The following is a 13,735-nucleotide window of genomic DNA, read 5'->3' as shown; positions in this document are numbered from 1 at the left end:
CACGCCAGGCTTGTCACCCACCGTAAGGACTCTGGCTTTCCCTCTCAGGGAGGTGGAGGGCTCTGAGCAGGAGAGTGACTTGATCTGACACGTGGTTTATATGATTTCAGGACAAAGTAGAAGGGAAAATGGCCCCTGGGAGGCGACTGGGAGCACCTGCATGAATGGGACACTGTAGCCAGGGCTGGGGAGGAGCTGGGTGGGCTCCTAGTGGGCAGGGAATCTCCTAGGACTGCATTTGAAAGGCCAGTGGCCCAGCCCACCAGCCCCAGGGCCCCCAGAGGAAGCTCCCAGGGGGGAATTTGGTAGCGTCCTTGGGGAGCACCTAGCCCCGGCCTGTCCAGGACGCCAGCCACACACACTCACTCTCCACTCCACTACCAAGCAACCGAAATGGGGCGTGCTGGGATTGCCATGTGCCATGTGCTTCTACAGGAGTCAATCATAAGGGATTTCAAAGATTTAATACAGAAGTCAAAAGAAACAACATAAAATAGCTCCTTACTAATTAAGTGGAATGATAACCTTTTGTATACATTGGTTAAAATATATTTTGAAATATATTGGAATGATAACCTTTTGTATATATTGGTTAAAATACATTAAAATCAATTTCACCTGTTTCTTTCCGCTTCTTCTCATGTGAGAACTAGGAAAATGTAACTTACACAGGTGTCTTGGGGGTCTATTTCCATGGGGCAGCCCTGATCCAGTACAGAAGCCCTGGTTTCAGCGACCTGGGCATTGAACTCCAGCGGGAGGAAGGCTCTGTCCGAGGTGGGTGGCTGGCGGAAAGAGCCCAGAGGCAGAGGAGGGACACGGCATGAGGCTGGGGAGACAGGGGCCCCGTGGGTGGTTTGGGTCATTGGAGGTGACCGCTAGGGACTCATGATGAAGAAGAAACAGTCACAGTGACCTGTACCAAATCCCGACTCTGCCAGCAGGATGAAGGAGCTCAGGGACCTTGCTCTCAACTCCCCTACACGGTGGGTTTGGTTTTTTCCCTCCAGTCTGCAGAAGAAGAATCGTGAGACCCAAGAGGGAGACAAGGCAGCTCTGGGACAAGGGTCTGCACATGCTTTGGGCAGCAGGATGCATCAGAGTAAGTATTTTAGGAACGCCCCGGGCTCCGCATCTATAACCTGAGACCTGATTTTTGGCCACGGCTCAGAACTACCGTGCAAGTGACGTATGCAGTCACAAGCCAGTGCGACCCAGGTACTGCAGGGGGGTCAGCTGCAGGACCCAGGAATGCCTCCTGTGCCCCGGGGTGGGAATGGGGGCCCCCCAAGGTCTGTGGCTGCTTTCCTGGTTAAGGACACGAAGAGAAATGAGGGAGTGCAGGCGAGGGGCTGGCTGCTGGCCACTGCTGTGTTTAAAACAGGCAGCATGTTGCTAGGAGGCCTCAAGGGTAAGAAAAATAAGACCCCAAACAAAACAAAACAAAAAAACCCAACCACCGGGAAGCAGAGCTCCGGGAAGCCTTTGGCACCGTCTTAACCCGTGCTTCCCAGCAGCGAGGCCTGGCTTCAGGCAAAAAAGGAAGGGCACCAACCAAGCCTACCACATTTACTAAGGTCTCTGGCAGGCCCACAGCTTTTGTTCTGGGCACTTCCATGCTTGAACCCTTGGAGTAGCCCCACCCCAGAGAGGTGATAGTATTACGCCCATTCTGCAGATGGAGAAGCTGAGGCTCAGGGAGATAGGCTGGCAAAAGCTTCTGGGTCACCCAGCTGTACTGCCGCAGGGCTGAGAGTCCAACCTACATTTGCATGAACTTAAAAACCTGCCACTGTTCTCTGAGCTGATGTGGTTTCTTCTGAGGGTTTCCCGGAGCCCAAGGGCTGGCAGTGACCCCTGGGATCTGACCCCTTGGCCTCTGGCTGCCAGTTGGGCTGGGGAATGAGGAGGGAGGCCGGGTGTTTGTTGAAAATACTGAGGGAGATCTTGTCTCTCTCACTTCTCCTACCAGGCCATGTTCCCCAGGACTCCTGACACTCCTGGACCCCCAGGAGGTCAGAAATGGCTGTGGGTCTTAGGCAAGTCCTTTTGGCTCCCTGGGCCTTAGCTGCCAGGACAATCAAGGTAGCTCCAAACACTGAGGTTTAGGCTGCAGGCTTTGGACCTCACATCTGCTGTCAGATCTCAACAGAAGCGGCAACCAAGGAGTAGAAAGAAGTCAAGCCATGGACAAGTGGCAGAGCCAGCCCTTAGCTCTGTCTCTCTGGTTCTAAGGGTGGACTCTTTCCCATAGGGTGGTGCTCTTATGATGGCTAGTGGTTACTTCCCATCCCCAGTGTCCTCACTCAATGGTGTCCTTCAGCATTGCTCCAACCTGTAAATTGCCCCCAACTAAGTCATTGCAGAGAACCCTGCTTTGATCACATCACTCCCTCACTTCAGAACACTCAGTAGCTCCCCAGTGCTCCATGGACATTAGATCAAAGTTATGAGGGGGTCTCAAAAGAGCATCCAGGTAAAGAATTACCAACCATATACCCTGCACTTAGCCCCTGTCCTGCTACTCCTTCCCAGGCAGCCTTGGCTCTCCCTCACTGGACTGAATTTGTAGGCCAAGAGCCATTTTTGCCCTGCAATTCTGTCCTCCCCAGGGTAACAGACACATAGTAGATGTTGACTGATTAGTTTTCAGGGGCAGAACTCAAACCTTGTTAAGGCCTCCTAAAGTGGTACCTCCTCCGTGAAGCCTGCTCTGATTTCTTGAATAGTTATGAGATTTCTCCCTCCATGACCCTCTTCATCCCTCCTGACGCACCTATGACCGCCTAGTATCACAGTCTGTGCAGACACAGCTCATCTGCCTGGGGTGCCCCCTTAAAAGCCCCTCAAGGGACAGGCACCATATTTTCTTCATTTTTACATTTAACGCAATGCCTGGCATATACTAGGCATATTAATAACAGTGGCATTGACAGCCATCATTCTGGGGCACTTAGTATGTGCCAGGCACTATTCTCAGTATCTGACATGAAACATGGACTCGTTTATGTAATTATGATTACAACTCTGGAAGTTGGGTACTTTCATAATCCTTTGCAGATGAGTCAACCAAGGCACAGAGTCACACAGGAAGGGACAAAGCCAGACAAGGTGGTTATAGAGTCCAGAGCAGGGATGAGTAAGGGTCGAAGAGGAGAGCTATGAATATCAGGACTAAAACAAAAACAGAATAAAGTCTACCCCTGGCTCCATGGGAAAGATTCCTGGTGCCCAGCATAGCGGGTGGTGCATAGCAGGTGCTCAGTTAACAGAAGTGAGGTAATCAGGTAATTCCATAGGTGCCCTGACATAGGCCTGTGGTCAGTGGGGGCTGGGCTGGAGGAGGGCTGCAGGGCCCAAGTGGGGAAGCTAGTCTCCTGCATGATGCCAGTGCCCCCACTGCTCACCTCGCCACCCCTGCCAGCTCCAGCCTCCCCTCTCCTGCGTTTCAGACCTCTCATGCATGGGGCAGGCGGCTGGCCGTTTTTCTCCTGCCGAGAACAGCCACAGAAAATTGAGATCATTTCTCTGCTGTGTTGGCAGCTGAGAAAATGGTAATTTTTTCCTATTTTCAATCCAAGAGTTCCTTCCCATTGGACAAAGGCCCCATACCATCTCGCTCTCCCCAGAGAAGGACAGGGCTGGCGAGGGTGTGGTTCCACACACCCCCTCCCCGCCACCCTGGCTCAGGTCACCTCCCTGCCTAAGAGGTGTGGGCTGCACTGATCCTGCCGTGGCAGGGGGCTTGTGGTGGAGGGAGGGGGCCCCCGACCGAGCACTTGCAGACATAAAACAGGGACAGGCAGAGGTCAAAGCAACAGGTAATCTGGAATCACTGCAGGGCACTCAGGGATCCAGGGAAATGGGGTTTTGCTTTCCCTGCACACATCCTGGCTGTCATCCTTCCCAAATCAGTGGTATAAGATCGCTGTCCAAACAAGCGCCTATAACCCCCTTTGCTCCTGAAGAGAATTTTTTTGCAAAAGGAGATAATTAGTTAAAAAAAAAAATCAGAATCTGTGAAATAAGCCAAAGCTAGCTTAGCATCCCAAATCCCCCAGCTGAGAAGAAGACACTGGCGTCTGGCTCCCACCATGGAGGCGATGGTGGGGGTTTGGGCAAGAAGAGGCCGAGGAAGCACCCAGGGCTGCAGCCCTGTTTTATAGACAAGTGGTCCACGCCCATTGGAAGAGGCCTGGACAGCCACATGGCTGGCCGGGCGGGGCTGGACATCAGCTCGGCCTCTCCTTGGATGGTCTCTGCTGCAGCTGGGCCCCGGTGTGTCCTGCTCCTTTCCCACTACCATGGGGTGGCCATGGGCCTTATGCCCATGGGCATTGGGCATTGGGAAAGGGCCTTATGCCCATGAGCCATGGGCATTGGGAAAGGAGGCCACAGCCAGGACGGTGAGGGTCAGTGGGCTAAAGGGAGCAGACAGAGGCCCCCTCCTGTGGCCCTGGGTTGGGGGGTGGGGAGCAGTCTCTGACCCTGCAGTTTCTGAAGCTCTGCAAGCTTGCAACAGTGGGTCAGCTCAGGTCACCCCTGCTCTACGCCCTGCTATGGCTCCCCCTTTCACTGAGCCTACAAGGCAATGTTCTTACAAGAGCCTCCCTCTCCCCCACCCATTTTCCCCAACCCTCCTCTTCTCAGGGTGTCCAGTTCCTCCCGCCTCCTTCCCTCGGGCAGTCCTCGCTGTGTCAGAATGGTCAAGCCCACTCCTGCCCTAGGCTGCCATCGGCAATATTTGCATACTTGGTGTGCTCCCCACCCCCGTGAGTGTGCTTAATGGCACTTATCAGGTGAGAGCATTCATTCTGTACTGCACAACCCCTCCCAACACACAGGCATTCCCAATGTCCCTTACCCTACTGTTTTTATTTTCCTTAGCCTCCTTTGCCTTCTAACATATAATCCACCTACTGAATGTATGTATTACTTGCTGTCTGCCTTCCGCCACGTCTTCCACCAGAATACAGGCTCCTGAATGCAGAGAATGTGCTATATTCCCTGAAGACGGGAAGTGCCTGGAACAGTGCCTGGTCCACAGTAACCACCAACTGAATACTCACGGAGTGACAGGGAAGGTGTCTCCGTGTGCAAGTATGTGCACAAGGGTACACTAATTACCCATCTGACAAATCGCTGGATGTCTATTTTATTCCAGATGTCCCAGTAGACCCTGGAGTACAACAGCAGGGAGGAAGCCACACACCGTCCAGGTCCACTCAGGCTAGTGGCCCGCAGGGAGGTCACGCAACGCAACTACACATAGGGCAAATCGGCAATGAGTTGCAGAAGGTAGTGGGTCTTTGCCCACCTGAGAATCAGGGTGGGCTTCCAAGAGGAGGTGTGGTTACCTTCAGACCTGAAGGCTGACAAGGAGACAGGTATGGGACGATGTTCTGGTGAGAGGCCACACCATGCACAGAGGGGCACCATTCATTCAAGGGACTGAAAGAAGCCTAGAGAGCAAGGGGGAGAGAGGCTCGAGAGGAGGAGGGACTCACTCGGGTGTATGGGTCCGCGTGTCTGTCTGTCCACGTCTGCTTATCCTCTGTACGTGTGAGACGGGGAGGTAAACGGCAAGACTTCCATGGTCAGGGTCCGAAAATGTGACTTCAAGAGTTGGTGTGGCGAGGACTCCGTGGAGCCTCGGTTTTGCTCTCTGTAAAATGGGGATCTGCTGTGGACATCCAGAGAAAAGGTGGATCTGAACTCCAAGGAGCCGTTCGAGCTTTCAAGTGCGTCCGGCTGTGCCCATGAGTGTGTGGGTGTGCACGCAAGTGTGTGCCTGTGCCGCAAGCTCCCAGCGACACTGCTCTCCTGCCGTGACAAGTCTGCTGTATCATCTGTACTGAGCCACCAAAAATATACTCACTCCTGGCCCAGCGCCATGCTCTCCAACAGCCCCGGGGGCGGTGGGGAGCGGAGGACGAGGCCTGCAAGGTGGGGCCCTACACTTCTGGGCAGAGGGGGCCCTCTCGTCTCTGTCAGACTGTCACCATGCAAGGGGACCGAGGCCACCTCTGAGGGCTGGGGCTGTGCCTCTCCCATCAGACTGGGGCCTCTCTGGTATGAGACTGTGTCCCCCTTGTCATACTGGGCACTCCTGGGGGGCAGAAACCATTTTCCCTTCTCTCTGTTTCTCCCTCAGAAAAACAAGGAGGTTGGCACTCAGTGTGGCTGTGGCTCATTAGGTGTGAGGGCTGGCCCCCTCTGGGGCTGTGCCCCTGGGCAGGGCTTCAGGGTTCAGGGGGCCCTGGCGGCCAGGGGCCTGCCGTGTGAGGTCTGACGCAGTTCAGACCTGGATTCTTGGATGGAGATGCCTCCGGAAGCCTCGACTCTTGTGACTTTCATCCCGCTTATCCAGGTAAGCCTGGGCACACCGGTCTCCGGGCTCTGCGGGCCCCGAGGTATGGGCCTAGGACACGGACGCAAGCTGCAGAGTCCACCAGCAAGTCCACATCCTGCTTCCTGCGTCCAGTGTGGACAGAACAGGAGGAGTCCCTCAAGAGAAGAGAGCAACCCATTGTCCAACCTCTCGGGCCAAAAAGGTGTGGGCAAGAACATGGGAGGAGAATGTAGGAGTGATTCAAGGGCTGATAAAAAGCAGAACTTTCAAACATGACCGAAGAAAGGAGAACATGACTTCTGGCCTCTCCACCTGTGTCCTCAGAGCAGCTTGTCCCCTGTCTGTCACTGTGCTGGCCTCCCCGGCCCGGTGCCTCCCTCCCCAGGGCGGGTGGTTTGTCTCCCAGAGACCAGTGTGGTAGCTAGCCCCATGCTGGCGCTCCCTGACACACTGCCCCATCCTTGGGGACAGCTGGAGTACGGCAGAGCTGGCCGAATTGATGGTCAGGGGCCCACTTTTCATGTCAAAAGACAGAAAAGGGATCTAGAAAAAGAAATTCATCTTAAAAAAAATTAAAAAAAAAAACACAATGCCCCACAACTGGCTCATTAATCTCTTATTAAAATTCTGTGCTAAGTGCTGGCAAGGAAGAAGTAAGGAGGACCCCGGGGAGGGAATGGGGAGAAAGAAACGGATTCCCTTGTTAGCGTCTGCTGTGGGCATCCGTGGAGGGGGGCCCCGCATCGGGTAGAGACACGTAAGGGACGAAACAGCAGGCTCGACCATCACAAGAGATGTGAAAGGGGGCGTGCCGGGCTCCGTCTCCTTGGCAGAGGAGGAAAGAACTCAGAGAGGAAGATGGCTTTACTGCAGTTTGCACAGCAAGTGGATGACAAGGTTAGGACTTGAGCCCCTGTCTTCTGTCTCCTAGGGACTCCAATTTCAAACTGCCTCAAATTTCAGAACCTGGGCTTTTTTCTGGTCTCCTCCACTGGACTTTGAGCTCATGAAAGAGAGCTGAAGACCAAGTCCGGAGCCCCACCACACTCCCCTGTAGTGCTCACCAAGGCCTATTGCCACCCCAGGTGGTTGCCTATCCTGACTGGTTGGGACTTGAGGCTGGCCTGAGGTCAGAAGGGCATCTTTGCACAAAGCCCTCAGGAGATGGGATAGCAGAGGTGGCAGGGGTGTCTGTGCAGTGGCCTGGAGCCGACTACCAATCCAGGAAACCCCTGGGCTCTGGTGCTGGTTCTGATTCCAGAACACACTGGCAGGGTGACCTTGGCCAGTCCCCTCCCCTCTCCCAGCACCCACGTCCTCATCTGCATGAAGGTTGAGGTGGGGCTCTGTGTGCGTCTTTCAGCTTCCGATTGTGGATGGACATCACCATATGCAGGGCAGCAAAGCCAACCCTTCCACTACCCCCACCACGAAAGCCCCCCACGTCCCTGCCCCAGGTGGGCAGGTGGACCCTGGTGGTGGGAGTTGGTGCCTCTAAGGTTCTGTATTTCTGCAGCCTCATGGGCACTCACTGCCCATCTCAGGTCTGGGGGCCATCAGTTCTAGACTGGCCCCCCAGCAAGGGTCTAGGAGATGGCCACGTCCTCCACTCATGTTCTAATGTGGCCTTACCCCGTATAGCCAAGCACTGAGTTATCCTCAGGATCTAATAAAGCTTCTGCCACCAAGTTTATAACATATCCCCACCTACTGGTCTTAAATGTAACCGGGCTGTGTTGTGGTGTAGGACTCCGTGTGGCCAGCAAGAAGATGGGTGTGTGTGCTTGCAGGGGCGGGGGGTAGGGGGGGCATTTCTCCTCACTCCCAGCAGTGAGGGGTCGTCCCAAGGAACAGTGTTGACCCTGTACTGCTGTGGTCCCTTCTACCTCTCAAAAGGATCCCAGAGTTTGGGTCATCAGTGGGGTGGGGAGAGCATGGACCCAAGCCACCAGGGAAACTTGAGGTTGCCAGGTTGCCTGTAGGGACACATCCATCTGAGGTCATATAGTCAGAATGCCGTGGGATCCTACATTCGTCTGGGGAGTGATGTTACTCATGTCACTCCAGATGTGTGTTTCCTGTATGTTTCCCTCAAGAGGGTGTGGCATGGCTCTGCCCCATTCCTTTGCTCTTTCCCAGTGCCTCTCCCTAGCTCCTCCCTGTCCCAACTTCTGCCCCATGTCCCAGAACTCCCTTTTCAATTGCCACAGGAAGGCCCCCCTTCCTTCCATACGGAGCTGTTGTCCCACCGCCATTCATTTCTTCGGAGCGCCTACCAAGTGTCACAGACTGCAGAATGGGGCAAGAATAAAGAATGCATGGCACCTGCTCTCAATGCAAGGATGTGGACACCAGGGGGGGGGGCACACATGAATATCCCCACGCACACCCTGCACGCGCGTGTGTGCACACACTGTGGCCCTGGGGGGGGGGGAGCACTGGGAAGGAGGCACAAAGAGCACTTGCTTCTGTTACAGGGCAGGGGCCACTGGTGGGAAGCCAAGGGGGAAGAGAGTCAGACTCCCTGGGGGGAATGAGGTTGGAATTGGGTTTTGATGGCTGGGTAAGAACTGGAGGCTGGTATTCTGGGGTGGGGGTGGGGTTGCTGGGTGCAAAAGCAGAGAAGCAGGAAGGTGAGGAGAGGGATACCTCCTAAGATGCATGGATGATGCCGGGCAGGCAGTGCCCGCCCCTGAGAGCAGTTCGAGATGAGATTGTATAGGGCCTTTGATCGTCTAGGCCAAAGACGGATCCTTGATTCTACAGGCAGCAGAGAGCCAGTGAAGGTTACCGAGTAGGAGGCTGACATTACCGGCTCGACCACAGACTTCACGAGCACCCTGCCCCCCTACACTCCCATTCACACTAAAAATGGAGCAGAAAGCCTTCCCAAAGACCAGATGCAGGAAAGTGGCCTTCTTAGATGTTCTCTGGCAGAAGCCTGGAGATCGAGAGGGGAGTCTGGACTCCCACCCCACAGGCTGAGCTGGGCCCCGAAAGGTAGCAGGGCTCTGTTCACATATGGTACCTGCCCAGTAGTCCCAGCAGAAAGTGAGAAAGGGGACGGAGGGGGGCCACACGGCTTGTGGAAGTTGGGGGATGAGGGAGACAGCCCAAGGTCACCCTGCCCGATGGCACCAGAATCGATCAGAGAGCAACCCAGGCTATTTGGCTCAGTCTGGCTGTGTGGTCAGAAGCCTGTGGGCTCAGTAGCTTGCTGGAGAACCAAACCCTGCAACTCCTCCCTCCTCAACCCCAGCTTCTTTGAAGAGCCCAGAGATCCCAACCAAAGCTAGCTTGAAGTGTGGCAAAATCCTTTTCTTGACAGAGGAATGGTTTGGGTGGGTGGGTGTCAGGCAATCTTGAAGGTGGAAGGTCCCGGGAATATGGGTTTTATTGGGGGGTGAGGGGAAGAACTTCTATGATTCTAGTCTTATCCATCTCTGGGGGGGCATCCCCTAAGCTTTGAGCATCTGCTGGTACCATTCCTTGAGGAAGGGGAGATTGAGGCATGGGATGGTGACTTAGGGAAGGAGCTCAGAAGGGGAGCCGGACCAGCCGTGGGTCCTGTGGGTACCAGCACCGTGCTAAGAGCTGTTTGCATGGAGGGACAGTGGAGAATAAGCCCATGGGTCTGCCTCCACCACTTGGGGACTAACCCGGCACAGGGAAGACACAGACATCTAAGGAGAAAACGAAGCAGACTGCTAACACTCCAGAGAAGCAAGCGCAAGGACAGCCAGGCCCTACGGGGCTGGATCTTAGGAAGCAGGCAGGATTCTGGCACAGGAGGGAAGAGAAAGGATCTTTAATGCCAGGCTTGAGGGGTTGGGAAGCTGGGCAGTGGGAACCTAATAGGAGCCCCTGCGCTGCCCCCAAGTGGGGCCATGGCTGGAGTTTAGAACAGAAAGTGGGCAACAAGGCACAAGACTCGGAGGGGGCAGAACCACGCCTAGCCCCACGCAGGAGCTCAGTTTCCTCCAGCTAGGCACCCAGACACCCTGCTGACCAGGGCCCGGTCCCAGACGTAGCCCCTGCAGCTCCAGGGCGCAGAAGTGCGGAGCCCACAACTCCACCCCCTCCCCGCCCTAAGTCTTGCACAGGGAGCCGAGATTTCTGGTTCCCAGCTGCATTCGCCCTGCTCCCACCCGATCCTGCTGCCCTGCCCATTCTTCTGATAAAGAACTGAGCTTGGCTGGGTCTGGTGAATTGAACTCAAATGCGCTCCCATTCTAGGGTCACCCCCAGCCGGGAAGAACCAATCCACCCTAGAGGGAGGTCAGCCTGTTCCCCACCCCCTCCTAGCCCCAGAACCTTAGATTCGGGGAGCCGATTCCTTTCTTTATTCTTCCACCTTAAAGCGCCTTGGTCAGGTTGAGGAGCAGCTGGTTAGTGGCTGTGGGCCTGCGCAAGGGGAGCTTAGAGCTCGGGCAGGCTCCTCAGGACTGGGCAGATGTGGGCAAAAGCTGAGCGCGACCTATCCAGGGTCCTCCATCAATGCGCAGAGCCTACTGCTCTCTCCATCTAAGTCCCTCTCCAGCCTGTCCAGGCTCACCCCTCAACACGCGGTTAACAAAGCTTCCTTTGCCGACGCCCGTTAGGGAAATGTGTCCCAGGTCTGCCGGCTTCAGGTTGGGAGGGGGCAGAGGGCCTCTCTTCTCCTTTCTCCTCCTCCGCCCCAGCTCTCGCCCTCCCCAATCGGTCAGCACCCTCGCCTCCTGGAGCGCCTCCAGCTTGCAGAAGGCCCGCTGCAGCCTCCTCCCGTCGGATCGGAGTTCCCACTGTGGGGGGCTGTTCAGAGACCCTCTGTCCCCTACCCGTATTCCTGCTGTCCCACTGCCAGAGCGCGCCAACCCCGGGCCCTCCCTCTCCCACCCCCTTTCCCGCGGAGCCCGGGGCGAGCCCAGGGAGCAGACGCAACAGATTGCAGAACGCGAGAGCGCGGAGCCCGCTCCCTTCGCGCGCCGCCCGCCGCCCCGGCCTGCGCCCGTGGCCCAGACCCCCGCCCTCCAGGCTCAGCTAAGCCGGCCATTTAGATGCAGCTCACAGGACCGCGGGCGGCGAGCAGCGAGCCGCCGCGGCTCCCCGGGCCCCTGTCAGTCCACTTCCCTTCCCGAGGACCGCCGCAGGAAGCGAGGCGACGGGCGGCGCGGCCCCGTACCGGCCTGCGCACCAGGCGCGGAGAAGACAAGATTCCCGCGGACCCAAACGTCCCCCAGCCCCGCCGACTGCGGGGGTGGGAGTGCAAGGAGGGGCGGCCCGGACGCGATCTAGCGGATCCCTTGGATCCCCGCAGATTTCCGTGGGCGGACACGCCCCCAGACTCTTGGGTTTGGACCCTTCTTCCTAACCTGCAAAGCACTGGAGTGTACCCCCTCCCCCGTCCTTTTCCGGGGCCGGGCTCGGTCCCCAGGGCGGGGCTCGCAGCCTCCGCTCCCGCCAAAGGGCTGGGGGAGCTGGAGGTAACTCGAGCTGCAGCCCGAGATGCCAGGCTGGGAGCAGCGGCTTCGAGTCCGGGGTGGGGGCTCGCCTTTCTCTAGTCTTCCCTGTGCCCCCTCCAGAGGCGCCCGCCGCATCTCCACTTCCGAGTCCGCGCCGCGACACTTACCGTGGGCGAGCAGCGCCGAGAGGCAGAGCAGGGCGGCGCCGCCGCGGCCCGACATCCTTGGGGCCATGGCCGAGGCGGGAGCGGGAAGGGGCCGAAGGGGCAATAGTCGTCGATGACTTGGCCCCAGGCTGGGTTCGGTCACATCCAACTCAGGGTGGTCGTGGCGTCCGAATGTCTCTGCTGTAGCTCTGGGGACCAGGGAGTGCAATTCGGGGACACTTTGAGGGGAGGGGGCGTCCCAGGCGCCGCCGGCTACACCCTCGGAGCTGGTAGGGGCGCAGCTCCGGGCGGGAGGAGCCTCCACCTCCCCGGGCTGGTGCCCCCTGCAGGATCTGTGCGGCGAGGGGGGAGCCGCACGTGCGGTCCCGGAGCCCAGTGGCCACCAGCGTCTCGGAGACTGCCTAGAGCCAAGTGCAGGATCCCCCAGTCCCGAGGCCCAGCTCCAATCTGAACTCGCCCGAGGGTGCAGATTTCCGGCGCAAGCCCCAGTTTCTTCGGTGTCGGTAGTAACCCCACATAGATAGCGCGGCTTCCTTCCTCCAAGCGCCCTGCAGCAGCCCCAGCATAAAAATCCCAGGTTAGGAGCAAATGAATGCTTTCTTTCGCAAAGAAAGAGAAAATCCAGGCAACTTTAATCCATCTGGAGCAGGAAAAGTTTCCGTGCAGTGATGAGACTGGCGACGCGGGTCGCCGCCACCCTAGGCGCCGCCGGGACAAAATGCCCGAGGCGGGCGGCCCGCGGCTCGTCCCCTCACAGAGCTCGCTGCACCGCTCCAGCGCGCTCTCCAGTCTCGACCAGGGCCCGGGCTCCACGCAAGCTGGCTCAGCGCCGCCTGCTCGGGCAGCGGCTCCGCGGCTGGGGCGCGGGTGGTGCGGCCGGAACCGGCTGCCCCATGGAGACCCGGCCTGGAGAAGCGGGGGAGCGGGACAGCCGGCTAATGTGCCGGACCCGCGCCCTCCCTGCCCGGGGCGCCGACTCCAGCCTCCCGGCTGTCAGCCGTAGTAGGATGGCGAGGGGGGTCGGCCAGCCCTCGGCGGCTCCCGGCCGTCCCCCTCTCCTCCCAGGTCTCGCTGTCTCAGCCGAGGGGCGCGCAGCTCCGCCTCGCTCCTCGCCTCCCCCGGGGGGAACCTGCACAAACCTTGAACTTTTGTGGGGTTCAGAGTCTCCGACGTCTCCGTCTCCCTGCCGCCCCCGCCCTGCCCCCGGACGCCCGCTCGCCCGCTGTCTTGGTGCAGCTGAGCATCGGTTTCCTCTCTCTCGGAGTCAGTTTGGGCGAGCGGAGCGCCGCGCCAGCCCGGGCTGCGGGCGGCGAGACCTGGGCGCCACGCCAGGGGCCGGGGCCGGGGCACCGGGCGCCCGCGCAGCCCGCGGCCAGGGAGGCGGCAGCTGGTTCCTAGGGGGCCGAGCCGAGAGGAGGTGCCGGCAGGGGGGCCGGCTCCCCATGGACGTGTGTGGGGGGCGAAGAATCAAGGAGCAAAAAGCGAGAGGAGGTGGAGGGAGCCACAGTTGCACGAAGCCGCCGCCGCCGCTGCCTCCTCGGCGCTCGCGCCGGCTGCTCCGCCGTAAATGACTCGAGAGAGACACACACACTAGCGCCCGCCCGCCCTCCTCCCCCGTCCGGGATTCAGCGCCCACCCCGGCAGTAGCGGGCGCCGAGCCGGGCGCGCTCGCTCCCTTCCCCTCCCCTCCCCTCCCAGATTCCCCGTGGTCACGTGGGCCCGGAGCGCGCGGCCCACGACTCGCGCGCTTCGGAGACCCCCCCCTCCCACACCAT

The 13,735-nt window shown here is 58.3% G+C and overlaps 1 protein-coding gene across 1 annotated transcript in view; it reads right to left on the bottom strand.

Moving 5' to 3' along the window:
• TMEM132E (transmembrane protein 132E) overlaps positions 1 to 13,531 on the bottom strand; it is a 53,671-nt gene extending 40,140 nt beyond the window's left edge. The window contains exon 1 of the mRNA XM_082707318.1: positions 11,961 to 13,531. Coding sequence (XP_082563444.1) covers positions 11,961 to 12,027 — 67 coding nt within the window. The 5' untranslated portion in view covers positions 12,028 to 13,531. The remainder of the gene's footprint in view (positions 1 to 11,960) is intronic.
• Positions 13,532 to 13,735: the final 204 nt, after the last annotated feature.

Source organism: Mustela nivalis, assembly GCF_964662115.1.
Source record: "Mustela nivalis genome assembly, chromosome: 17".
NCBI lineage: Eukaryota > Metazoa > Chordata > Mammalia > Carnivora > Mustelidae > Mustela > Mustela nivalis.
This window is presented reverse-complemented; position numbering and strand designations above follow the sequence as displayed.